This window comes from Malaclemys terrapin, chromosome 11 (assembly GCF_027887155.1).
Source record: "Malaclemys terrapin pileata isolate rMalTer1 chromosome 11, rMalTer1.hap1, whole genome shotgun sequence".
Lineage (NCBI taxonomy): Eukaryota > Metazoa > Chordata > Testudines > Emydidae > Malaclemys > Malaclemys terrapin.
In genome coordinates this window covers 38965124-38990788 of record NC_071515.1, presented here as the reverse complement: position 1 = coordinate 38990788, position 25665 = coordinate 38965124, and the positions used below count along the sequence as shown (strand labels likewise).

The 25665-nt window shown below is 43.2% G+C and overlaps 1 protein-coding gene across 1 annotated transcript; it reads right to left on the bottom strand.

Moving 5' to 3' along the window:
• Positions 1 to 13728: 13728 nt before the first annotated feature.
• CHRNA1 (cholinergic receptor nicotinic alpha 1 subunit) lies at positions 13729 to 25657 on the bottom strand. The gene is made up of 9 exons (XM_054043798.1): positions 24861 to 25657; positions 22191 to 22336; positions 22042 to 22086; positions 21448 to 21557; positions 20732 to 20927; positions 19511 to 19748; positions 17964 to 18187; positions 16373 to 16612; positions 13729 to 14054 (listed from the first exon to the last, which is right to left on the bottom strand). The coding sequence occupies exons 1-9, from the start codon at positions 24898 to 24900 to the stop codon at positions 13923 to 13925; spliced, it is 1371 nt and encodes a 456-aa protein (XP_053899773.1). The 5' UTR covers positions 24901 to 25657; the 3' UTR covers positions 13729 to 13922.
• Between the last annotated feature and the right edge of the window lie 8 nt (positions 25658 to 25665).

Below are 25665 nucleotides of genomic sequence, written 5' to 3'. Positions count from 1 at the left end.
TAGTGAACCTAACAGGTAATGATCAAGTGATCTCTCTCCATCCATCTCCACCCTCTGACAAACAGAGGCTAGGGACACCATTCCTTACCCATCCTGGCTAATAGCCATTAATGGACTTAACCTCCATGAATTTATCCAGTTCTCTTTTAAACCCTGTTATAGTCCTAGCCTTCACAGCCTCCTCAGGCAAGATGATGTGGAAAAACCTGAAGAACGCCATACTTTTTTTACCTCGGTCTTCACAGACAAGGCCAGCTCCCAGACTGCTGCACTGGGCATCACAGTATGGGTGGGAGGAGAACAGCCCTCAATGGTGAAAGAACAGGTTAAGGACTATTTAGAAAAGCTGGACATGCACAAGTCCATGGAGCCGGATCTAGTGCATCCAAGGGTGCTGAGGGAGTTGGCTGATGTGATTGCAGAGCCATTGGCCATTATCTTTGAAAACTCATGGCCATCGGAGGAGGTCCCGGATGATTAGAAAAAGGTAAACATAGTGCTCATCTTTAAAAAAGGGAAAAAGGAGAATCCAGGGAACTACAGTCTCTGGAAAAATCATGGAGCAGGTCCTCAAGGAATCCATTTTGAAGTACTTGGAGGAGAGGAAGGTGATCAGGATCAGTCAACATGGATTCACCAGGGCAAGTCACGCCTGACCAACCTGATTACCTTCTATGATGAGATAACTGGCTCTGTGGATACAGGGAAAGCAGTGGACAGGATATATCTTGACTTTAGCAAAGCTTTTGATACGGTCTCCCACAATATTCTTGCCAGCAAGTTAAAAAAGTATGGATTGGATGAATGGACAATAAGGTGGATAGAAAGCTGGCTAGATTGTCGGGGTCAATGGGTAGTAATCAATGGCTCAATGTCTAGTTTACAGCCGGTATCAAGTGGAGTGCCCCAGGGGTCTGTCCTGGGGCTGGTTTTGTTCAGCATCTTCATTAATGTTCTGGGTGATGGGATGGATTGCACCCTCAGCAAGTTTGCAGATGACACTAAGCTGGGGGGAGATGTAGATAGGTTGGAGGGTAGGGATAGGGTCCAGAGTGACCTAGACAAATTGGAGAATTGGGCTAAAAGAAATCTGATGAGGTTCAACAAGGACAAGTGCAGAGTTCTGCACTTTGGATAGAAGAATCCCATGCACTGCTACAGGCTAGGGACCAACTGGCTAAACTGCAATTCTGAAGAAAAGGACCTGGGGATTACAGTGGATGAGAAGCTGGATATGAGTCAACAGTGTGTCCTTGTTGCCAAGAAGGCTAACAAACAGCATATTAGGCTGCATTAGTAGGAGCATTGCCAGCAGATTGAGGGAAGTGATTATTCCCCTCTATTCAGCACTGGAGAGGCCACATCTGGAGTATTGCATCCAGTTTTGGGCCCCCCCCCCACTACAGAAAGGATGTGGACAAATTGGAGAGAGTCCAGTGGAGGGCAACAAAAATGATTAGGGGGCTGGGGCATATGACTTATGAGGAGGGGCTGCGGGAACTGGGTTTATTTAGTCTGCAGAAGAGAAGACTCTATGTTTGTGTGTGTGTGTGTGGGGGGGTTGATAGCAGCCTTCAATTACCTGAAGGGGGGTTCTAAAGAGGATGGAGCTTGGCTTTTCTCAGTGGTGGCAGACGAGCGAACAAGGAGCAATGGTCTCAAGTTGCACTCGGGGAGGACTAGGTTGGATATTAGGAAAAACTATTTCACTAGGAGGGTGGGGAAGCACTGGAATGGGTTACCTAGGGAAGTAGTGGAATTTTCATCCTTAGTGGTTTTTAAGGCCTGGCTTGACAAAGCCCTAGCTGGGATGATTTAGTTGGTGTTGGTCCTGCTTTGAGCCGGGGGTTGGACTAGATGACCTCCTGAGGTCTCTTCCAACCCTAATGTTCTATGATTGTTCCCACAAACCTTTGCTCCTAGATTGATTTTCCATTTATGCACATTCCATGTATAACAAGCCATATTCTTCCTTGCTTCTAACTGACCTGTCTCATTTGCTCCCTGGCCATCTCAGCAACTACAAATGATATTATGTGAGGCTGTCACAGGTCCACTCACCGCTGGTGATACCTCCTCCCGGCTGCTCTGCAGGTTAGCTCCTTCCAGGTGCTGTGCCTTTCTCTGGCAGTCTCTCTACCCATCATCCTCTCTCACCCTGCAGCCCCTCTTTCTCCAGGAGCTAAAGCTTCCTCTTCATGACTTAACCCTCTGGCCAGGTCACTATGGTCCGGTCCTCCCCTTTCAGGCTATCAAAGTCTTTCTGAGCAAACTGCTCTCCACTGCCTGGTCTGTGCTGCTTCCCCAGTGGCTATTTGGGAACCGCCCCCCTGGGTTTATCAGCTCAAACTCCCTCCTCCCAAGAAGTAATTGTAGATATAGACTAATTCCCTGTGGTCCCCTTTCTCCTCTCAGCTCCTGGGCTTCATACAGGCCACTCCTGTTCCTGACCAACTGAGCCTCCTCTCTAATTAATCCCTACTCCCTGGGTTCTCCTCCAGGTGCAGCCTGGGCAGTTAATTGTCCCAACTAGCCACCTAAACCCCTTTAGGCCTTGCGTGGAGTGGACACCTCATCACAAAGGAATAGGCATGGCTATTATACAGGGAAATCAGAAATCTGAATACATTCTAGATTCCTCAGGGCTACATATGCCCAAAAGTTCACAGCACTTTAAGGCCAAAGATTGTGTATTCTGTTGGCTGAACAAACCAGTTATGTCTTACTCTCATGCGTTCACCAAGAGATTAGTAGTTACCCCAAGACAGCACTGAGGGTTGCACTATCATGTGGCATGCTGCATTCCTACCAAACCAAAGCAGTATCACCTCACTGAGTAGCATGCTATTGCTATATAATATTGCGAAAGCCCTCAAACATGTTTATAAGCCATTTCTATGCTGTTGTCTCATTACACACATAGTGCCCTGCAATGTTTAAAGAGAGAAAAGTCTATTTTCCCCATTTATAGTTGGATTTGTTCACACATGAAGAATATTATCCATATTACAAAGCTCACAAGTGGAAAAAGCAGATATGTGTTTACAGCCACTCTGGGTTCACAGGCACAAGGACCTCTAAAGAGGGTCACAAATCCACAGGAGGCTCCTGAGCACCAGATTTTGCATTTGGGTCACTGAGTTAGCTAAAAGCAGTTTAAAACTGATGTAGGTAAATTGTTCCCTATGGACTGTCCATGGGAGGGAACTCATGAGATGTTTATTCCACAATGTGTATGGAGTAAATTACATCAAGATCCTTTTCTTCAGATCAACGCATTTGAGACTCTGGTGAAAATCTTGTTCCCAGCACCCAGCCTGAGTACTTGAACTGGAGGAAATGTGAATCTCCACAGGGAGAAGGAATGGGGAAGAATTCTTCCTCTTATGCAGCTCTGCAGCCACTATCCCAGTTTCACAAGGCTCGAGTAGCCGACATAGACATCCCTTGTGCACTTCCCTGCATGGTCAGTGTCTGGTCAATCCAAAGAGCAGCAAATTTCATTGGCCTGTCCCCATTTCACCGTATGCCCACCCCTCAGACACACTGCGTGTACCTATGAAGATAGCCTCACCCACAAAGCTGAGCTCTATAGTGTGCCTGCTCTAAGTGGGCTTCACAAATCCTCCCCCTACCATCAGCAGATCTGCACTGATTCTGATGCATGCAGTGCCCTCCATACCTATGAAAGGGGGGCAGGAAAGGAGGCTACCTGAATAATGGGTGTAAGACTAAGAGCGTCTCTGTTTAGTCACATGATGTGACAGATTATGTTTGTCCATGTCTATATCAAACTACAAACTCCATTTTGTTTTGTGAATGCCCTTTGAGTGTACACTGCTCTGTGCCTTCAATGTTGCCTTTTTACCTCCATCTTACACTAGGATTCCAAGAGGAGTTAGCAGATGACTAACGATGCAGAGCAATTAAGCGTCATTAACCCCTGGAGGGTCTCCCATTCAAATTAAGGCACCCTAGGACAATAAGCTAGCTGCTGCCCAAAGGAACCAGCTCTCCCAGATAGACTTGTAATCAAGCAATGGAGCAGCTAATGAGGGATTTGAAGCCACTGAGGAGAGTTATCTGGAGTGGTGTTGGGGGGACTGAAAATGTATAAAAAGAAAGCTCTCTCGCTGGCAGTTTTGAGAGGAGACTAGAACTGCAAGGCAAGGCGAAAGGCAGTAATGGGTCCTAGAATTTTGAATGTACTGACCAAAACCCCAAGGGCTCTAGAAGTAGTGAAGACACTAGAGGGCTTTGTGTGCAGGTGTTTGTTATTTTACCATAGATCAATATATCTCCTGTGCTTTGTCTAATGTGATTGGTTTAGAAATTCCTTTGCAGAATCTACATGTTCCTTGCTTTCACTGTCACATAGTCCCAAAGGGGGAAACAGTAACCCAGAGGGTCCACAGCTTTGGTGGGAAGGCTTGGAAGAGCTGGCTCTAGTTTTGGAGTGTGGATAGATGGACTGTGGAGTCCTTATCTCTCAGAAAGGAGTACTAGTCAGAATATCTGCATCCCCAGAAGGTATCTAGAGCCAGAAACTGTTCATAGACTCTATCCAGCCCCAACCTGCCTAAGAGCACATGGGTCTAGTGACTGAATCCAAGTACAGCAACCTGGTGAGTGTCCACCATGGGGAGCTCCTCCAGGATTGTAACACCAGGCACAAATGTGGAGGATGCCTAGCTGTCTCAAAGCATATATTTAGGGTGTCAGGATCCCAGTGAGTTACTGAGCACTGCTCAGATTCCTACACAACTCTATGTGTTGATGACACGTGTGTGGCTATCTGGTGATCAAAAATTACTCTGGCCTGGGCGTTGCTATCTTAAATTCTGGACCAATATCAAAAGCAGTGATAATGTGAGAGACCAGTGACAGCTGTGAAGTCTGATATTGTAAAGATCACCACATCTGAAAACAATTTCTTTAGTGGTGAAATTCCCACCTAGGTAGAGAACCAGCACACTGCTTATGCACCACATACGTCCCTCTTAAAGTCTCCCTCCCCTCCCCTCCCCTGTCCTTAAACCCAGTATTTTCTCCATTTAATTTCAGTATGCCTCTGTGGCTCCTCTTAAATGTGGAAACAGGAACTGCTTAGTCAGCAGCGTCATGAGACTCAGATTGCCTCTCAGGCAACCACAGCAAAGGGACAAATAGAATCTTAAGCTTTGGGGGAATGCTGAGAATGTTTATGATACTAATATTCAAAAACAACATGTCGCAATGTGTTCAGATTATCAAGTGACACCTGTCTTTTAATATCTAATGTTTAATAGCTCATGACCTGACAGAGCCAGAATCACTTTGGCAGGACCTGAACAAATGCTTTCAGGACCAGTAAGCTTTTCCAATCACTGGTCCTGGGTGAGTGATCAGAAGGAAATATTTCCAACCTTTGGCATATCTGAGCTCATGATCAGGCTTTTAGAGTAGGCTGCTGTCGTTTCTCTGCTCATTCTTCCATATCCACTTCAGCTCAGCTGCATGTCACGTGGCTGAGGTACAACTGGTTGAGGAAGTCAAATAAGGCCGTCAAATTTAGCTTATTTGCACTGCGAATATTAAGAGCAGCAGCCCATTCTGATTGCTGCTTCCAGGCACATGCAGCAGTGGAAACGGTCCTCTGGAACTCTTTAATGGCCTTTTTAAAATGCAGACCTCAGGTTAGTGGGTCAGGTCCCTTGGACAGAGTAATTGCTGAAGAAGACAGATTCAGGATGGCTGGAAATTTCTGAGAGAGAAATATCCAAGCCCCATTAGAAAACAATCTAAGTACATAGGGAAAAGAGTTTGTGGCCAATATGGTTAAAAGAGCCTTTGAAAGTAGAAGAATCATCATACCAAAAATAAGTTAGACTAGAAAAGTGACAGGGGGATGCTGAATTAAGGACATGGAAGAGTAACGTCAAAAGCACATGAAGGGGTACTACTAGCAAAGGATTAAAGGGAACAATAACAGTTTAATAAGCAAGAGGATGACAATGAAAAATACAGGTCAGTTACTTACAGTACTCCTCACTGTGCAAATGGCACCTTCTTACTCAGCAGATCAGCACACTGTTAGTCTGAAGAGTCAGATAAAACCGACTTTTCTTTACCTGCTGTTTGAGATGTATTGCGCTGTAGGGGTGTGTGCACCTTGTTCACAGTTGTTGGAGAGTTTCCCCTCAGCAGTACCCACTGGGACAGCACAAGCACCTTCGGGTGCCTCACGCCACTACTCCGCCATTTTATTCAGGATTAGGAAGTAATGGGAATAAAATTCCTTCCCTCTGAATGACATGGGAACTTCCTGTATGGCCCCCACGAGGAGAAGAGACTGGAGCTCCTGAAGTAGCACGCTTCCAAGAGAGGGGTCTCTGTAGAGGGATGGGGAAATGGGGGGATAGAAGTGAATTGAAGGGTATGTCCCAGCTCCACTGTGCTTAAGACCCACAGATCCATGGTGATGGAGGTCCAAGCACTCAGGAAGCGGGCTAGGCAGTTGGCAAAAATTGGAGTGGAGTAAGATGGTACTTTGAGTGGTAAACTGCTCTCAACCAACAGGTCAAAATGACAGTTTGAAGGACCCAGTTTGCCTAGAAGAACTGACAGCTGCAGGAGAGAAGAATGACACTCTTGTAACTTCTATTCCTCTTTTTGGACAAGGCCAGGGTATGCAGCAAGAATGGCTGAAACTGCTGGGACTGCTATGCCTAGAACGGTTTTCTTTTTGCCACTGGTGTATAAATCCTCAGGTTCATGATCCCAAGCTGTAAACTTCCTGTGGACTAAACCTTCCTGCCAAACAAGTCCGCTTTGTTTTGCTTCTTTTTCTTTTGAGGTTAGAGACCTGGTATCCCTGTCTCTTTTTTTCATTAGCAGCAACGACTACCAGGGAGCTTGGAGGAGCATGGTTATAGAAGTGCTCAAATTCCTGTGAAGGGACATATCTTTTCTCCACCTTTTAGCAGTGAGAGGCAATGGGCAGGCACCCTACTGGGCATGCTAGGTCAGGATACATATCATCCAATCTCAGAGTCTGATGAGGAGTCTGCTTCCTCAGACCACGGTGGAGCTGGCCCCTTTGTACCAGGGAGACTGGCTCAGAGCCTGGATATGGGGTACAAGTGAGATCATCGCTGGCTTCCCTCTAGATGGAACCCTCTGGAAGGGAGCCCACCTGTAGACCCTGGGCTCCAGAGTCAGCAATCCCTGCTGGCTTATAGAGTGTGTCTGGTGGTGACTCCAGAAGCAGGTGCTTGAGTCTGGCAGCCCTGTCCCTTTTTTGATCAGGGTTTGAACGCTCTATAAATGTGATGTTTGCCAATTCACCTTGGCCTCTCCCAGACACTTATGGCCACTGGGGAGGTGGATTGCTTATTGGCACAGACTTTTACATGAGTGACAGGTAATACCTTGAAGGTATTGGTCGGGTACTGAGCCTGGTACCCAAGAGGGAACCCTACTCTAGAAAATAATAGTCCTAAACTTATTCTTATATTTAAATATGTACAAACACACTAGACTAAAAATGAATCCCACAGGTACTATATAATCTAAAAGGGGGAAGACTTGCAGATACAAAGATTGGGGCTCCAACAACCCTCACTAGCAGTAGGAAGGAACTGAGGGGGTCGGCGGCAGTGCAGCCCTTTATATCTGCATGCAGTGGTACCAGCGGGTGCTCACACTGCCCCGATGGATACAGCTGAGGCATGCACACACCTACAGTGAATGGACATGTGCAATCATTCAAACCACTGTTCACTTTAGCACCAACATTAGGCTTTCACAACTTTTTGCTCTTGATGTTAATGCAGAGGAAACAGCGATGAGTGCAGGGATGAATTTAGTCCATAATATATTGCAAATATCTAAAAAATGCAAACACACAATATAATTCTTGCAGAACGATAGCACAATATTACATTCAAAGTTGTTTTGTTAAAGTTCAGGGCCAAATTCTACCTATTGAAGGCCATAAAGTTGCACAGTTCATTTGATGGCAGAATCTGAAGAAAATGGGGTTGTACAGGAAGAACCCAGGGCAGCATCTCTTACTGCGGATTATACACCAGTTAGCAAGAAGAGAGTTAAGCGTTAAGATTCCAGGTAGAGCTTGCAGGGCTGGGCATTAGAAATAATCTGTAGACCTCTCATTACATGTAAACAGAGCAGGTTAGATCTGGAAGTGACTGAGACAATATATTCAACCTCCCCAACGCTGTTTTTACAGGCACACTGTTCAGAGTAGAACTGACTTTAACGAAGAGGGTGGGGAGGACAAGTAACAGATAGCACAGATAGGATGAATATAGTTAACAGTACACCTCTATCCCGATATAACGCGACCCCGATATAACACGAATTCGGATATAACGCGGTAAAGCAGCGCTCTGGTGGGGGCGGGGCTGCGCACGCCGGTGGATCAAAGCAAGTTCGATATAAGGCGGTTTCACCTATAACGCGGTAAGATTTTTTGGCTCCCGAGGACAGCATTATATTAGGGTAGAGGTGTACTTTGTTTTGGTCTACAGATACTAATGCCAAAGGGCTTGATGTAATAGTACTTAAGGTAAATCAGGAAGGGTGAGATTATAGAAGACAACGAATATTCAAACCAAAAGGCCCAGGTAAAATCCACCCTAAAGAACTGAGCTGTCTGTCAGGATTCGAGTTCAGTGTTAAAATTCTTCTAGCCAGGAAGGGCTGATCAGCTGATTTCCCTGCCTCTGATGGGATTCACTCCTTCTCTGGATACAGCTAACTAATCCCTGCCAAGGATGACCTAAAAATAGAAGAGCAAATATCATGCCTTTAGGATAGACCAGATTGCACCAAATATTTTCAAACCAATTTCCTTAGAGAGGAAACCCATTGTTAGAGGGTCTCCAGCCTCATCTTCCTCTTTGGGTGGCACAAACTGGACACTTTCCTATAGCCTCAATATCCTCTAGGGACTTTTGGGGGAACAAAGTATAAATCATTCCTACCAAGGCACATCTTAAAAGAATTGGGGTGCCCCCTTCTTTGGTTAGAGTTAGGAGAAAGTATTTAATCTAAAGTGGAAAAAGAACAGATTCCCCCAAGAGGCGTGTATCCAATGGCTGGCACTGCTCGCTTCTGAGACAGGTCTAGTTGGCTGTGGCAGCTTTGCATTGCGACACCCTACCCTGGGTTAGTCTGTCACTATGATCTGAGCTCTGTGACCCTGCGTCTGCCAACAGAAGCAAACCCTTGGGCAGTGGTACAAGCCACCAAGGGAGGATGTGGTATCACTAATACCAGCTGTGATGATTTGGCACTGCTTGGCATAATTTATGAATATTGTGTGGGGTCCTTGTGATGTTTGCTGCAAGCATATATTGTGGTAATTCAGTAACAGGGTTGTCAGGAAATGCACCCAGGAAGGGGGAGGTGGACCTGATGTACATTTCTCAGCACACATTTGAGAGACAATGCAAAAGCCATTTGTTCTGATGCTCTGGCGCAACCTCCTGCTGGTTTGCCAGACAGGTTTCCCCAGAATAAATCAGTCTCTGCGAAGGGGTCAAAAGACTCAGGAGGGTTTAAAGAGACACACACTCCCTCAAAGCTGGAGCCAACCGTTTGCGACTGAGAACCTACAGCCTGCTGTGGGAGAGTCTGGGAGAAGTTAGACATGTCGGGTTCCCATCAAGAGGATGGCTTGATTCAAGGTCAGATAGATATGTAGACCTTTTGCTATTTTAAAATCTTCCTTTTTTTTAGGTTTAATGCTTTGTTCCTACTGCTAAGAACAAACAATGTTTTAAGAAAGTTGTCTGGTCACTGTTTTCACTGCTGGTCACAAGCTCCCGAAGTACCCAACTAGTCAGACCTGCTGGATAACCACTGGACTAGATAGACTGGCTGCTTGACTACAGTACCCTGTGTACTTTACCTGAGAACAGGTAAAGGCACAAGGCCTGAGACCTGTGAAGACATAGTCAGAGACCACTGAAAGGTCAGAAGTACAGCTAGCCTTATTACCACGCCACCAGAGACCGCGGCTTGACACTTAACTCTCAGTGGTGGTTTATAGGGGTAAGAGACTCAATGGTACCAGGGAATGGGAGAATGGCAAGATGTGACTTGGGAGTTTCTCTTCCTTCTCAAATAATTTCAATAGGGAAGAGCAGGTAGTGAAAACTCTTGGTGGAGTATTGCAATATTGTAGTCAAGCAGCCAGTTTATCTAGTCCAGTGCTTATCTGCGAACTTATTTAGTTGTGTTTTGGGGCTGTAGCTCACCAAAACAACCGTCCGCCAGAAAACGCTGAGCATATAGTTTGGCATTGGGGCAGCAGAACTGAGTGGACAGTGGGGGCTAGTGAGGGAAACATTGTGGGGGGGTGATCTGTGTTTCTGCCCACACAATATTTCCTCTGTACTTGGGAGGGCACAAGCCTGCTCACTTCCAGGGAGAGGTAGTCCCTGGAGGTAGGGGTGCAGCTGGGCTGGGCTGGAAAGGACAGCTAGGGAATGAGGGAAGGCTGTTTCCCCTCCAGGGCAGAAGCCTCTGCCAGTTGTATAAAAGAAGCAGCCAGCATGGGGAGCAGGGAGCTAGATGGGTGGTCGCTCTGGGTGCCTGGGACAGGGAGTGTGGACACCATTCTGCTGCAGGTGCCCTGAGTGTGCTGCTTCCTAGGCCTGCCATGCACCTCCATGGTCAAGGTGAGTGTTTACCCCTTTCTCCCCGCCCCGCCCCACCCCAGCCCCGCCCCAGCCCGAGCTCCCTCTGCACACCAGCCTCCTCCGCTCACATCCCCATCCCCAAACCTCATCCTCCCCATTCAAGTTGAGCTTCCACCACCTCTTGTTTGGCAGAGATTTAGATATTAAAGCAGGGATGAATTTAGTCCATAATATATTGCAAATGTCTATACCATGCAAACACACAGTATAATTCTTGCAGAACAATAGTACATTCAAAGTTGTTTTGCTAAAGTTGCAGCAAATTCTTCAGCATCATTAAGGCAGCAAAACTACTTGCCTGGGGTGCTATCTTGAATGAGTAGTAATTAATTTCAATCCTTTCTCCTTCATTTCTATTCATGATTCAGGAAAAATAGGCTGCAAAGGGAGAATTTCAAGCCTAATATTGTAAAACTAATTAACATATGCTTGTTGCCTACATTAGTTCAATGTTGACTAAAAAAATCCCTACAATAGCCAATATTTCAGAAATGGCTCACGCTGACAAAAACAGCAGTACTCCGTCTTACCACAGGACGGAGCTGCTGTCTAACTTATCCAAGTAATAGCACATTTGCTCTGGTTTATCATTGTTATTCAAAATGGTGTATTTTTATTTCACCATTTTGTCACTTAAGGTGATATTAAAGTCTCCTCTGAGATATATTTTACAAAGAAACATCTTCAGGCTGTATATAGAGATATTGAGCAGTCTAACTGACATGCTCCTCACTGAATTGAGAGCACTGGAGACTGAGTCCTTTGTCTATCCATACATCAAGTACAAGCAGTATAGTGGCAAAGCAAGTCCCCATGCTCCCATGCCAATTTGCCTTATTCCTGACCTAGTAGGAACAGGGTAGAATGATAATTCGGTCCAAGGTTTTTCCCATATCACAAGCCTTGAACAAATGAACTAATAATGACAGCACTGGTGATTTTAGTAGTACATCAGACACATGCCTTGTTTCTTTACCATTAACTTTGTAAACTGCTGGCTTGAGTGTTTTTCCCTTAGAAAACATATTTAATGGAGAATAATATTTCACAAAAATACAATGCTGGCATTAAGCACAAGTTAAAAAAGGAGGCTGCATGGTACCTTGACATCCTGCTGCAGCTCTGCAATTCACTGGCTGGCCCTATCTCCTTTTTTAATACCAGGATGACAAGGGAAAGCAAAATCATGGCCTGATTCCCCTCCCAGGAGCATGCTCACCCCCCAAAATTACAAAGCTGGGCCTGTACACGGGCCAAACAACGGCCACCATATGGTAACGAATAAGTTACTACTCAGTTGGTCTAGATTTCAACCAGTGACCTAAAGTTGAGAGGTTCTGTAGCCCAGTGCCATGGGCTAACCTGCACCCATTCTCCATGCTGAAGGATTGTTCTGACTTCTGATTTCAGTAACACAGCTGGGTGGAAACATCAAAACACATGCTGTGCCTATTTGATCAAAAAATAAATGGGATTTCCTTCCCCTGTGTGCACACTCCTTTTGTGTTAGTTTTCAGATAATATCCCAGTTAACATATTGAAGGCAGGAATGGTACAACATTTTAGGCCAACATTAGAGCACATTCATAGAGAGCAAATGTTGATTTCAGAAATACGAGTATCCACAATCTGCTTCTAAGAATGGCTCTCATCCAGTAAAGGAACAGAAACAATTCCATATTACCTGTGTGTTTGTCAACAGAGCTGGCACTTTGAATATGGGGAACAATCTACAGGCCAAGAATTAACTGGAGAAATCACAGACACAAAGAGGCTAAATTCACATAAGTTACCCCCTCAACATGACTACATCTTGGAGCCCGTTGACAGTTGGAGCTAGGGGGGTGATTCCCAGCTAGAGGAAATATACACTAGCTCTGATGGAGATAGTGTGCTAAAACCAGCACATAGCCATAGCAGTGCATATGATAGGAGGGGCTATCCACCTTGAGTACGTGCCTGTGGCCTTGGACGGGTACATACTTCCCTCCCACTGCCCCAGCTACACTGTATTTTTTATGTATTCGGTCAATCAGTGGTAGTGCGGGTATGTCGCCTCGAGCTGGGAATCACACCCCCAGCTTGCGGTAGAGATACACCCTTTGAAAGAAGGCTGAGGTTGGAAGAGGGGAGTGAGCATGCAGCGGGACAGGAGATGTGGGACCAAGGAATAGGTCTTACTACATCTAGTTTCTCAGGAAGCTCTGTGGTGGGGCAAAGGAAGGAATCCATGACACCTGCCCATGAGCAGTCTCTCCACACCCATTATTTCAGCCAAAAGTGGCCACAGCCTGCTGCCATGCCATGAGGGGTTTAGAATCACCACTTTAAACACTGACCCGGCTCCTGGCCTGCTTCCAACAGCTTCCCTTTGTGCAGGCTGTTTGGGACAGGCACAGAGACCTGCTTTATGAACACTTGGTGCACATTCCCTCTGCACAGTTCTTCTACCTGTGAAACTTCCTGCACGTGGCTCCTTGATGACTTGGCCGCAAGGCGTTCTTGTGTGGATCACCTGTACTGAGCTGGATTCCACCTACAACACCTGAAAGGAAAGTTGCCCCCTTCTTGCTGAGCCAAGCAGAGTTTCCATGGGCAGAAGCACTTTTCACAAAGTCACCTGTAGTTGAACATCACACTTAACAATGGAATTTTAGAGCCCTCTGCTGGTGGCACCTCTCTTGCTAATGGAAGGGTCATTTGTGACATGGCCAATACAGGAAGCACACATCCAAGATTTAAAGCCAGCTTGAAAGCTAAATTTAGATACTGATCTAAAGCATAGATAAAGCTTGAAGTGAAGAATCCTATCATCAGTTATACCTTATTGACATGGGCTGCAGCTGGTCCCATAATCTGGCCCTTAAATGTTTCAAAGTTAAACATTCTATTTATACATTAATGTTTTTTAAGATTGTTAAAATGGGTCAAAACCTGGTTTACAGCCATTTGCACATTGTCAGTGGCACAGATCTTTTTCTTTTGACAAAAGAGACATCACCAGGAAGTGGCTCAGAAATGCCAAGTGTGGAAAACATTTTAATTTTTTCCTTTATTTGTTCCCCATGGGAAGTGATTCTTAGCTGTGCAACCTTCAGACAGCTGGGAAGAACACAACAGGTAGAACAATGAAATGTATTCAATAAAAGCCAACAAAGTAAACAAAGATATGCTACCCCTGGCCAGGGGTAGTACACCTTTTAGATTTAATGTTCATCCTTCTTGATTTAATTCAATAAGACGACCAGCAAACACGGCCAATGTTCCAATAATGCAAACCAGCATGAAGATACCAAGGAGAAGGTGATCAATTACCATTGCAACAAACTTCCATTCTTCTGCAGCCTGGACATGAAAGAAAGAAGAGACAGTTAGAACCTCCCGAGAACTATATTCCTTACAAGGCAGCATATGGAAGTGTGGGCAATTACGGTCTTGTGCAAAGGAAAGCTTCTCTCTGGCTTCTAATATTATTATGGAAAAATACTCACTTTCTTTGAAGTGACAAGTTAGTGGTCTGCAATGCCTACCATAGCCAGACCCACAAGTTCAAATTAAGGGATGATTCAACCTTCCTTTTCACAGCAGCCTTAAGAACAGAGGTCCTGTGTGTGTTCAACAGTGGTTAAAAGATCATATTGCTCGTTTCGTAAGAGCAGAAATTTGCTGTGCTGTTTCCGGCCAAGACTCTTGAACACCCACCCCCTTCCCACACACCACTGTGCAGTGTGCTGACAGCTGCCAAAGTGGGCATTTCAGAGCACTAGAAACATTTGGCCACAGGCTTATTCCTGATTGTGGGGACTTATATCAAAAGTAGCTTGGGTTTTAATTTAAATAAAGATTTTCAAAGTGCCTTCCAATTGGCTTTTAATGGAATGTGTGCTCCTAAATCCCTTAGGCTCTTTTGAAAATCAATCTCAGTACCCTTTAGACTGCAAAGTGAGCCTTAAAAGTAAGTGTATGCCAATTGTGAGTGTTCAAAATCAGTTACCATTTTCCCTAAAGGTTTTAGGTTATTCATGGTCCCCATTTTGTTCATCCAGCAACCTTTGGGACACAACACCCTTTTCTATAGACCCCTGAATTTTTGTGGGGAGCCAAGCTCAGTTCAGAGTTTTTGGGGACAGTGGTGCCCAAGCTGGCTTTGCCAGAACAAGGACCTCCAAGCTAGTTGCTCTGAACTGGCTCTTTTGCTAAGCAACTTCTGTGGGGAGACAAGCGGTGTGAGTGAGCATAGAGTAGTGTGCCAAGCATGGGAGTGGGCACATAGGAACCTTAGTCTAATCCTGCCTGTGACAATGACTCTCTGTAATTTAAGGCTTTTCCAACCTTTCTGCCTGAGTTTCCCCATCTGTAAAACTGACTATTAGATTTACTTAGTTCCCAGTGGGGCTGTGATAATCATTTACTATTTTCAAGTACTTCATAAGTGCTACATTTCACCAGAATGGCTACAACCCCCAGCTTGGTTTTGCAATTTGCCCTTGGAAACCTTTTGTAAATGTTAGAAATGATGCACAGATCACACAGACAGCTGAGCTCCACTTCAAGAGGCTGTCAGTGACTCAAAGAGCCTCCTTTACAAATGAGGTGCAAATCTTCAAAAGAGGGGAGGTCAGGCCTCCCTTTTTTCAGGTGCAGTTTTCACCCACAAAATGAACTCAGATGCAAACTGGAGTATTTGACTGAACCTCTAACGATCTCATCTAAGTCAGCATTTCCGTTGCAGTCAAACATTCAGGGGAGAATTTTGCACTTTTTTTCATATTGTGGCCCAAAATGAATTAGTTAAATTGGGGGTGCCCAAAATAATTCTCTCACTAACACGCCCCAAGCTCAAGCTGCTGCTGCCACCCATCCAGAAACATCTGCATCTCAATGGTGCTCTTTGTATATAATTGAGAAGTCTCTGGGATCCTTCAAAACGATAAGTGCTGTATTCGTTATTAAAGTTAACCACCAAATATTAGAAACTACTCAGGACAGAAGTATATAACCAGGGGTTATAAATAAGGGTTTTAGCACATAGACTTAACTTTCTATAGAAGAGGGGCAAAGCTAGATTGTCCTGGGAAATGCCTTCATTTGGGTAATACAGTAGAAAAGGCCAGGGTGTTCTAAAAGATGCTTATTATGTCCCCCTCCTATAGGAATTATTTGGAGCATTGAGTCCACAAAATCAAAGCTTATCAAAATTGGAATTAACATTTGCAGGTCACATTTAAGATCTCTGAGGTGGTGAAATAAAAATATTTCTGTTAGCATGAAGTTTTGTTAAGGTTTATTTCCCAGCTTTGAGTGTACTGCAAACTGCCTATTATAATAAGAAAATGTCCTGCATGAAATACATTAGGAATCTGTTTTGGAATATTGTTAATTTCCTTGAAACCATACTAACTACCCATGCTCACTCCTCTTTGAGTTCATGTACTACACTTGGAAAATCTTAGCGCATAATTTTTTTCAAAGACTCAATTGTCATCTGTAACTTTTATTTATCATTCTTTACTGATTGCATCAAGGGAAGAACAGGGCTCTTTGATACAGCAGAAACTATGTTTGGGGTGTATTTGTGAGAAATGGAAAGATTTATTATTCCCAGAAAATAAAGTGTCTTATTTTAAAAGCAAGGGATGAATCACACATAAAAAATGCCTTACATTACTGGATTCTTGGTCTGATTTCATCGTTTCAGCAATGTATTTGATTCCCTCTATAGCACTTTTCACATCTGGGTTTTTGGTAAGTGGGGAGTGGAAGTTGACGGCAGCAGGACATGGTTTTCCAGAGATTTCCGAAATATCAATGTCTTCTGTAAAAATCCTTTTTTCTTGTTTATCCCTGGATGGTCGTTTCATTGTTGAAAAAAACATAACATTTGGGATTGTGTCAATAAAGATCTGAAAAAAGAAATCGCATTAGTTTAGGGAGATTGTTTTACTGATGTGACATTACAACAAACAAAAGCAGGTGCAACATTCTTAACTACCAAATAATCTCCTCTACTGGATTTGCTAGAAATTCCGTTTGAAAGTGTGTCACAGCACAAGCCTTAGTCACACTTTACTTGTCTTGTATAAAGCTGATGCCCTGGGGCTTACTGAATCATACACAAGCCTCTCACACATTTTCAGGAAACAATTTCTTGCTGCCATATAAAATGTATACTGATTTAACAGGATCCAAACATAACTGGAGTATAACACCCAGGACCAGAACCTCAACTGGCGTAAATTGGCGTAACTCCACTGACTTCAATAGAGCTATGCTGATACACACCAAATGAGGATCTGGCCCACACTGTCTAGAAGTGTTGCAGAGAAATCCCTTTGGCCTGCTTTTGCTTGTCCCTTCTTCTTGTTGGCTATCCTGTTGTTTCACTTACACACACACACAGATTTTCACAACCTTCTTTAAATCAGTGGAGGTTTTTCTTCCTGATCACACAGCATGTACAGACTTGGCCTTTTAAAATTCCCTAACCCTAGCTCTTACCCTTGCAGGGATTTGATAGAATAATATTTGTAAAAGTTCCATTAAAAAAAAAAAAGAATTTCCACTGCAAGACTGGAGCAATTTTAAAGGTATAGGTCAGTATGTGGTAGGTCTGGCCTACATAGTTTAAGGCCAGTTCCTGCAAGCTGGGTGATGGAAAGACTAGCAGGAGTGGTCACGGATGGTCTGGGTTCCCCAGGTGGAGACATACCCACAACTCTGCCATGGGTCTTGGTAAGGTCTGGTGGCCATCATTTACGCTGGAAAGGGAGATTTCCCTTCCTTCCAATAGCTTTGGAGTAATGCTGTTTCATAGGAGAGTAGGGAATGGGCTGAGGAGTTGTCATGGGAGACCCAGTTGAGCTCCACTCTGTGGATCCACAATGAACACCTGGGCAGGCAGCTGGCTGATGGAGTTGGCCACTGGCTGGGCTAGGAGTCATGCAGCCTGATAATCTGTCGGTTCCCATAAAGAGCTATATAAGCAACCTACCTATTTCCTTCTCTGTGTCCACAGCTGCCACTTTGTTTTGCCTCATCTGCCTCCCAGGTGTTGGGTGTTCCCTCTGATAGACACGCAACAACAGGCAATTTTGCTACTTAAATGAGTGATTTTGCAGCCTAGCCAGGGAGCCCTCAGATTTATCTGGATTGGGAAATTCCCCACAACACCCTGAGATTTTTATTACATAAACTGCAGAGTGAAATATTTAAGGCCCTGCTCAAGCAGAGAAATTCACAAATAACCTTCCTCACCTTCCTCACCCACTGTGGCATAATATGGGTACTTGGGGAGCGATGGTGGGTGTTGATTACAATGACGGTAATGATGATTGACGCTATGACAAACACCATGGTAAATAACATGTATTTGCCTATTAAGGGCACTGCACTTGAAGTAGAAGGAATCAGCTCCACAATGACCAGAAGGAACACAGTCAAAGACAGCAAAACAGAAATGCTCAAAGTCATCTTCTCACCTGCCACGCAGAACAAAACAACAACACTGCCATTAATGTGATACAGTGCAGAGGGTGTTAATCAGGGAGAGAAATGGAGTGTGATTTCATGGGTGATTGGTTGCTGGTACATTTTGGATATTTGAATGTATACCTATACATCTGGACTACTTTTCTCTCTCTCTGCATTACAAGAAGCAGCAAACCTGGCTGGTCATTCATGTTCTTGTGCCGCTGTGGAGGGACCGAATTAGGATCAACCCCCACCCCCAGCATCAAGTTGGAGTTTTCCAGGACACAACTGGGACTGGGGACAGGCTGAAGGCACTGACAACTCACTTGCTATGAGCATGAGTATGTGCTGCTGGAGTTAAATGAGTAAACACGGCCTCTAATCAGGGCTTGCTCCTTTGGGTTGATTTCCTCAGTTCCTTTGGGTGGCTTTGTTTTTAGCTATGGATAAATGGCAGCTTCACTGTGGGCTGATTGAATGCACAAGAGAGCACATGGCCTTAGAGCTCAGGCAATATTTGAGACTTCCTTTAGGACTAAGGTTGTCAATTTGGTTGGACGTATTCCTGGAGGTTTCATCACATGAAATAATCTTTAATTAAAGATTAATCTTTAATTCCTGGAGACTCCAGGACAATCCTGGAGGGTTGGCAATGCTATTTAGCACTAAGGGTGACAAAACTGAACTACAAAATACAATGAACATTCATTTTGTTCTGTTCAGTCCAGTGGCATGCATTTTTTTAAAAAAAGCTCTTAAGACCCATCATAAGAGGAAATTGAAGGAAAAAACAGCCAAGGATAAGGGGCAAAATCCTGGCATGGATTAAAAACAAATTAAGCACCAGGAAATGGTTGCAGTGAATAGGTGCTTTTCTCAAATTAGAGAGCACCTAATAGTGAGGCACAGTACAGGCCAGAAAGAGACCAGGGTTGCTTAATATAGTTATTCATGCCATCAGAGAAGCTAATGGCTGAAATAAACTAACTCTAACTAATTCCCCTAACTCAAACATGCTATATCAGGGTTTCCAGTGTCACCATTTGACTGTTTATTAACATATTCAATATATTAATTTCAAAGGCACAAAACCAATCAGCTGAACCTTGCTCCCAGTGACACTGAATGGATGATTTACCACTGATTTTCAAGGGAGCTGAGTCAGGCCTACATAATAGCAGTTTTAGAGTTGAAACTGTTCCTCAGCTAGATTTATAGTGTCCATCACTTTCGGGCCTGATCCTGACAGGTCTCATTGACTTAATTGTTAGTCATTGCTCTTTCCTTTGAGAATCAGGAGCTTATTACAGTAACGTAATAAATGCACGTACCTGAATCGGTGGGCAGATAAAACACTAACCCAGTTAAAAACGAGAAGAGCAGACAGGGAATGATGACATTGACAATGAAGTAGAGAGGCAAGCGCTGCATGAGGAAGTGGTAGGTAATATCCAGATATGGGGTGTCAGGGCAACAGGCATAGTAAACAAAGTGCTTCCAGCTCCGGTAATCTTTCATCACCCATTCGCCACTCTCCATAAAGTTGCTCATATCTGGGCGATCACTCTCCTGACAGGATAAATAGTAAATCTCAATATTAGAGCTACTGACCAATAACTTAAAACTTGGCATTGATTCCTAGTGAAACCAAATTTAATATAATCCTGTGCTTCTGGCTTTGTAAGCAAACCAACCAACCCACCAGTTATTTCTTTCTATGTTACTTTTATTTTAATATTGTGCCTTTTACACACATTTCAACTAAAAGCTTTACAGAAAGAATCAACTACAGTCAAGTTAAAGAGAAAAGGGAGTCTTCAGTGAAATATCTATAGAAAAAGGAAGTGGTTCCAAGCGGGACAGGTAGGAAATCATAGGTAAAAATCAGCCCCTAGAAATAAACAAGCAGGGAGACTGAAGAGGATCAAAGAGATGAAGTGGGGTTAATTGGCTGGAGAGTAGGCAGATAGGGCGTCAATGAAGCAAGTGGGCACAAAATTTTAGAAACCAAGAGGGTAGTTATAAAGTGGATCTAGAGATGGCACTTGGCTGCAACAGTGGTAAAGGTTATAGAAAATGAGAGAGGGAGAAAGAGAGACAGACAATGTATATGACTAAGGGACTCTTTGTTCCAGGAGTGAGAATGTCAACCCTCTACAGATACATGTGCAATCTAGTGGCTGTATCCTAATACTAAGCCCTAGTACTACTACAGCTAACAAAGAGTTACCATAGCTGTACTGAAGTCAATGGAGCTGTGCCAACTCTCTAAGTTTTAGCCATGCTGTTGACCATGAAGTCTATGCACTAAATGTGTGCAGAATAGCTGTAGGAATCCTGTAGTGCTGAATATTGCTGGTAGTACACTCTATATTTTGGCATCAGTCATTAATAATTTTAGTAATTCAGTGCCTGTTTATTTTTCAATCAGAGCAGTTTACAATTGACATTTAAACCTGAGACTTAAAAAAAAAAAAAGGCGTGGGGAAAAAGAATTCAGGTTAAAATATTCAATGTCTACTGGTACTCTCATTTAAAAAGTTGTTTCATACCGGATTTATAACAACCACTGTACCATCATACGTCCAAGTGCCCAACTTCATACTGCAGTTCTGCTGGTCAAATGGAAAGTGTGTGACTATAATTTCACAGTAACTTTTAAAAATTGCTGGTGGTGTCCATGTGATCTTGCCTGTATGTTCTAAAAGAACTTTGGTGAATTGATCAATAGCAAATTCACCATCTGCACTGCAAAAGAAAGAAGAAATTAACAATGACAAGGACAGCATAACTGACGTACATACAATACAGTATCTATCTGAAGGAGACTTGGAAAGGGTATATACTCGGTAAAGGGTTTGCTCTGAGGTAACTGGGTGGAGAATTTGGCTCATTGAATATAAAACCTATGGGTCAAATTCAGACCTGAAGTACCAAAGTGTAACTCCCCTGTCATTAGGTTATAAGGAGGGGTGAGTGCCAAGAATTTGGTCTTGATCTTCTAAGGATAGACAGGTTTTCTGTCCTGCACTGGACTTGCTATAACTGTCTCAGACCCTGTTTTAGACGTTCTCTCTCTCTCAAGCTTTTCCATTTACTAATCCAAATGATGCTCATCTCAGCTAGTCATTCAGACACATATGAAGTGTTCAAATAGGTATTGAAAAAACACCAGGCTGATCATTGGTCCCCTTCCTCTACTTCAGATTCTGTAATTTTTGTTATAAGAGGCTCTGTGCAGAGTTTTTGTACTGTTAGCACTACTTACTTGTTATAAAGAACAAGATCGGGGCGCCAGATTATCTCAGATGGGATACGAATTTTTTTCAACCCACCATATTCTTCTGGATTCCATTTTAGGTTGACATCTGTCCATTGCTAAAAAAAGAATTTTAGCCAGTGGAAACCTGTTATCAGTATTGCTGGAACTAAATCTAATATTCCCAAGATCTACTGATTGTCATACCGTTGATACATGTAGATAGGCACAAAAGTACTGTATGTGTCCTTCTACCAATTCCGCTTTCTTATATATGTTCAAACCATACATGATGATTACCTCAATAATCTAAAATAACTGTAACACAAATCTGTTGTTTGAAACAATATCAGAGAAGGACATCTTGTCAAATGCAAAGTGTCTTTTCTCAAGAGCTCCAAGTTGTTCAATGGAACTTCCAGGTTCTAGGACTGTATAAAGAAATCATCAGTCAGCCCTGCCATCTGCCTAAGCTGCTTCAGGAAACCAGAACAGAAAATGTTGTGTGTGTAATATTTATGTCCGGAGAATAGCACATTCCGGATTAGGTCCAGGGCAATAGTTTGCTTTGGAATAGCAAGAGTAATGAAATTCACAGGTTACCTGTTTCAGGCGTACATTGGTTGTTACAATCTGATTTACTTCATCCTTCAAACAACAAACAGAAAGTTTAGGGAAAAAGCTTATTCAGAAGAAATGTTTGATGAGCTCATATAAACAAACACAGTTAAACATCATCATTCATACTATACCACATTAATAAGCTGAATAAGCTGCAGCCCAACTGTGACTACAACAGCCTCACGATGATCTTCCACCGGGCGCACTACTCTGTTGTAGTTCTTGAATAAATCTTCAACTAGACGAGTTTCATGTTCAGAGCACAGGATCAGACCAGCTACAGAACAGCAAATATGTCATCAGTAAGACAGTGATAGAATATATTGCGATCTTGGTAAGGATATCCTGCAAATATTACTGATGTACAGTCTTGTGCCATTTTAGTGAGGGACTCTAACCATAACAAAGCTTATTTACTATTTCATTGCCTCTTTTTATTTGCAGACCATGTCTTAGACTGCTTCATAGTCATCAGGGACGATAACCTATTCTGATTCTGAGTAATATTTGCTTGCAAGAGTAAGTATCATTCAAAACACGTACAGTTCCATCCAGGAGACCAACAAATATCAAGAACTCCCACCATCAAAGTTGGAATCAGGCTTCATGAAACTCCTAAAACCTATCTCACCCTGCATTTTTGGGTAGTTAGGCAAACTGAAGACTCATTGTCAGGCATTTCTTGCATCTTTTTTCTTGGATCCACATCCTTGTCCTTGCCCATAACACTGGAGGTTTAAAGAACATGCACAAATAGCGTTAGTATGTTTAGCTAGAAGTGCCACCTTGTGGCTTGTTGTTGTATTTTATTTATGTAAGCTTATCCTAAGCTTTGCATTCTGGGGGTTGTTGGGAGTGATTCCCAGCATGGCTGTGTGGTTAAGAAGACATTAATGCTATGTTCCTGCAATCTGCTCCCTGTGTACATCTGTTGACTGATCCAGTTTCATCTTATTTTATATCTGAATTTCAAGTGAAACAGCATGCAAGTCAGTCATTTCAAATCCACATGGAAAAGGAAAACAGGCTTTCCCTCTTAATTAAAAGACTCGTGTGACTTCAGACAAGACAGACCTAACACTTTATCTTTATTTAATGTTCATGCCATTTCCTCTTCTCGTATCTTGCTCACTCACTCTTTCAGTGAAAAGATACATACAGAAAAAATCTACTTTAGAAATTATTTGGATCAGTTGCATACCCTATGGTGAGTTCCCATTTCATTTTGAGAGAGCCACAAGGGAACGGTCATCTTGCAGTCTTATTCCTACATACTTTCATCTTTTCTCCAGAAAGTGGTTGTGTACATCTGCTTCAGGTCACAGAGAAAGCTAACAGTTGGTATGTAAAATGGCCTTTGTACATTTTGCATAATATGAAAACCCAAGCCCTCACCAGCTGGGAAAGGGATAACATACAATGCTAAAGCCCTTTGCTACATTGCATATATTCTAGAAGCTGCTATCAACTTGACATTTTCAGTCACAGCGTATTTTTATGAGTCAGTTCATTCTCTTCACACTGGCAGAGAGCACATAATAAAACCACTTGTGAAAATAGGTGGGGTGTGCCATGGGGTTGAGAAAGCATTAAACTAAATTCCACTACCTACAAGGGACCAAACTACAGCCTGGCTAATGCAGTATTACAAGGGCACAACACGTTTCCTTATACTCAGTATCACAGAGCTGCCTGTCTTGCTCCCAGTGATCTTTTCGTCCTGCAACAGGAATGGACGGTGGTGGGAGCAGATTTAGGTCAAAGGTTAGCACTTCTGAAAATCCTTTTTCTGAGCTCAGACCCTTGAATAGGTTCTTAGGTCAAAATCCTGGCCCATTGAAGTCCATTGGAGTGTTGCCATTGACTTCAGTGGGGCCAGAATTTCACTCTTAGTTTCAAATTGATTTACTTTAAGACAGTTGAGCTGGGAATCTGAGGATCCAGCCTTAATCTGCTCCTGGGTCTCAGCTGCTTTGTACTATATGAAATACTTTTCTCCAAATGGATCAGATTCACTGAAATGACACAACTCTTGCTATTAAGATGCTTGGATGGCAAAACACGGAAGTTTACATCACATTCTGCTGCAGACAAACAGCTCCTGTTTCCACTGACAGGAAGGGCAGTATTGGGTGTCATGTTTCAGACGGTATGTTATGATCCCAGAGTCATATTTAGGTCAAGAGTTACACTGGTTTCTATTAATCCAATTAACAAAATCCTTCCTACAGTTCTATTCTAATAGGGCTTGGTAGGAATATAACCATTTTTTTTTAATTTGGTGAAAAATATTTAAGATTATAAAATACTTAATCTCTTAGGGGACAGTTTAATTGGAATTATTAATAGGTCCCAGCACAACACATGCAGCTGCCAATCAATTCAGTTTCCTTATCAGTATTCCTCACAAATAAATGAAAATGTTTGTTACAGTATATTGCATTTCAAGCCATATTTGCTAAAAATCCCCAAAGATTTCAGTGTCTTTTTTGTTCTGTGCTAAAACATGGCACATGGCAGAAAAAAAGCAACAAACGTAGAGGGGAGAAAGCAGCTCGACTTTTGAATTTAGTGCATACCGTGATTAAATCATCTGAATATTTCTGCGATCGTTTAGTCTTCAAATGTGAATAAGCTGATATCCTTGCACTTAGAAGCCACTATTTTATTAATTTTATATGTCATCCTTGCAAGTTCATAAAGCTTTATTAACACAATTCACATTATATACAAAGAGCAGCGGGCAACACATTAAGCAATGAACCAAACCAAAAATGAACCAACTGTTCAAATGAGCTTACCTGAGCAAAAGAAGAGGAGGTGTGTGTAGAGGAACTTCATTGTGCGGCCTTTTGTCTCAGCTAGACACACAGACTAGCAGGGATTTCGAAGTCTTCACCGTCTCTCACCGAGGAGGGTTCTGTGGCTTCCTGATAGACAGCTCGGAAAATGTGACTGCTGAGCTATTGTTTTACACCACCTGCTTATGGGAATGACAGCTGAGAGCCACTGCACCAGTGCAGGAACAGTAACACGCTATATTTGCCCAGTCAAACATCTTCTCTGGTTTACGGTGGGATTTTTTTTCTAAGCATAACACATTCCATGGTAAAAGGAAGATTGTTTGTACAGTAACTTAGCGTCCAAGTATGGATTAACTAGAATACTCCCAACCTAAAGAAACCCTCAGCTGCACATAAGCCTTTTTGACCTGAGTGGTTAGCTGAATTTGGGGTCTTGTCAGTTTCAGCTGGGAGGAGAAATTGATGATGCAGTCAGATATTCTTTGATGCAATCCTGTTTATTTACAAAGAATGTACAAAATCCTGTGTCCTTGAACAAAGTAAGAATCAAACAACAGGACACAGTTTCCTTGCTCAGTATTTCAAGACTCTTTTTCCAGCCAGCATTCTACCAAAAAGTTCTTTCACTTAGCTTTCTCCCAGGGTTAGGCTACAAGCGCATCTCTGGCTGTCTCTGGTGCTTACTTTTGCCTTCCTGTTTGTTTCTGGGTGTTTCTCACTGCATCTGATCTCACACACAGAGAGCTCCACCAAAACAGTACTCTGTGTGTTTGCAGTCAGCCTCAGGGAAAGCTCTCTGCCC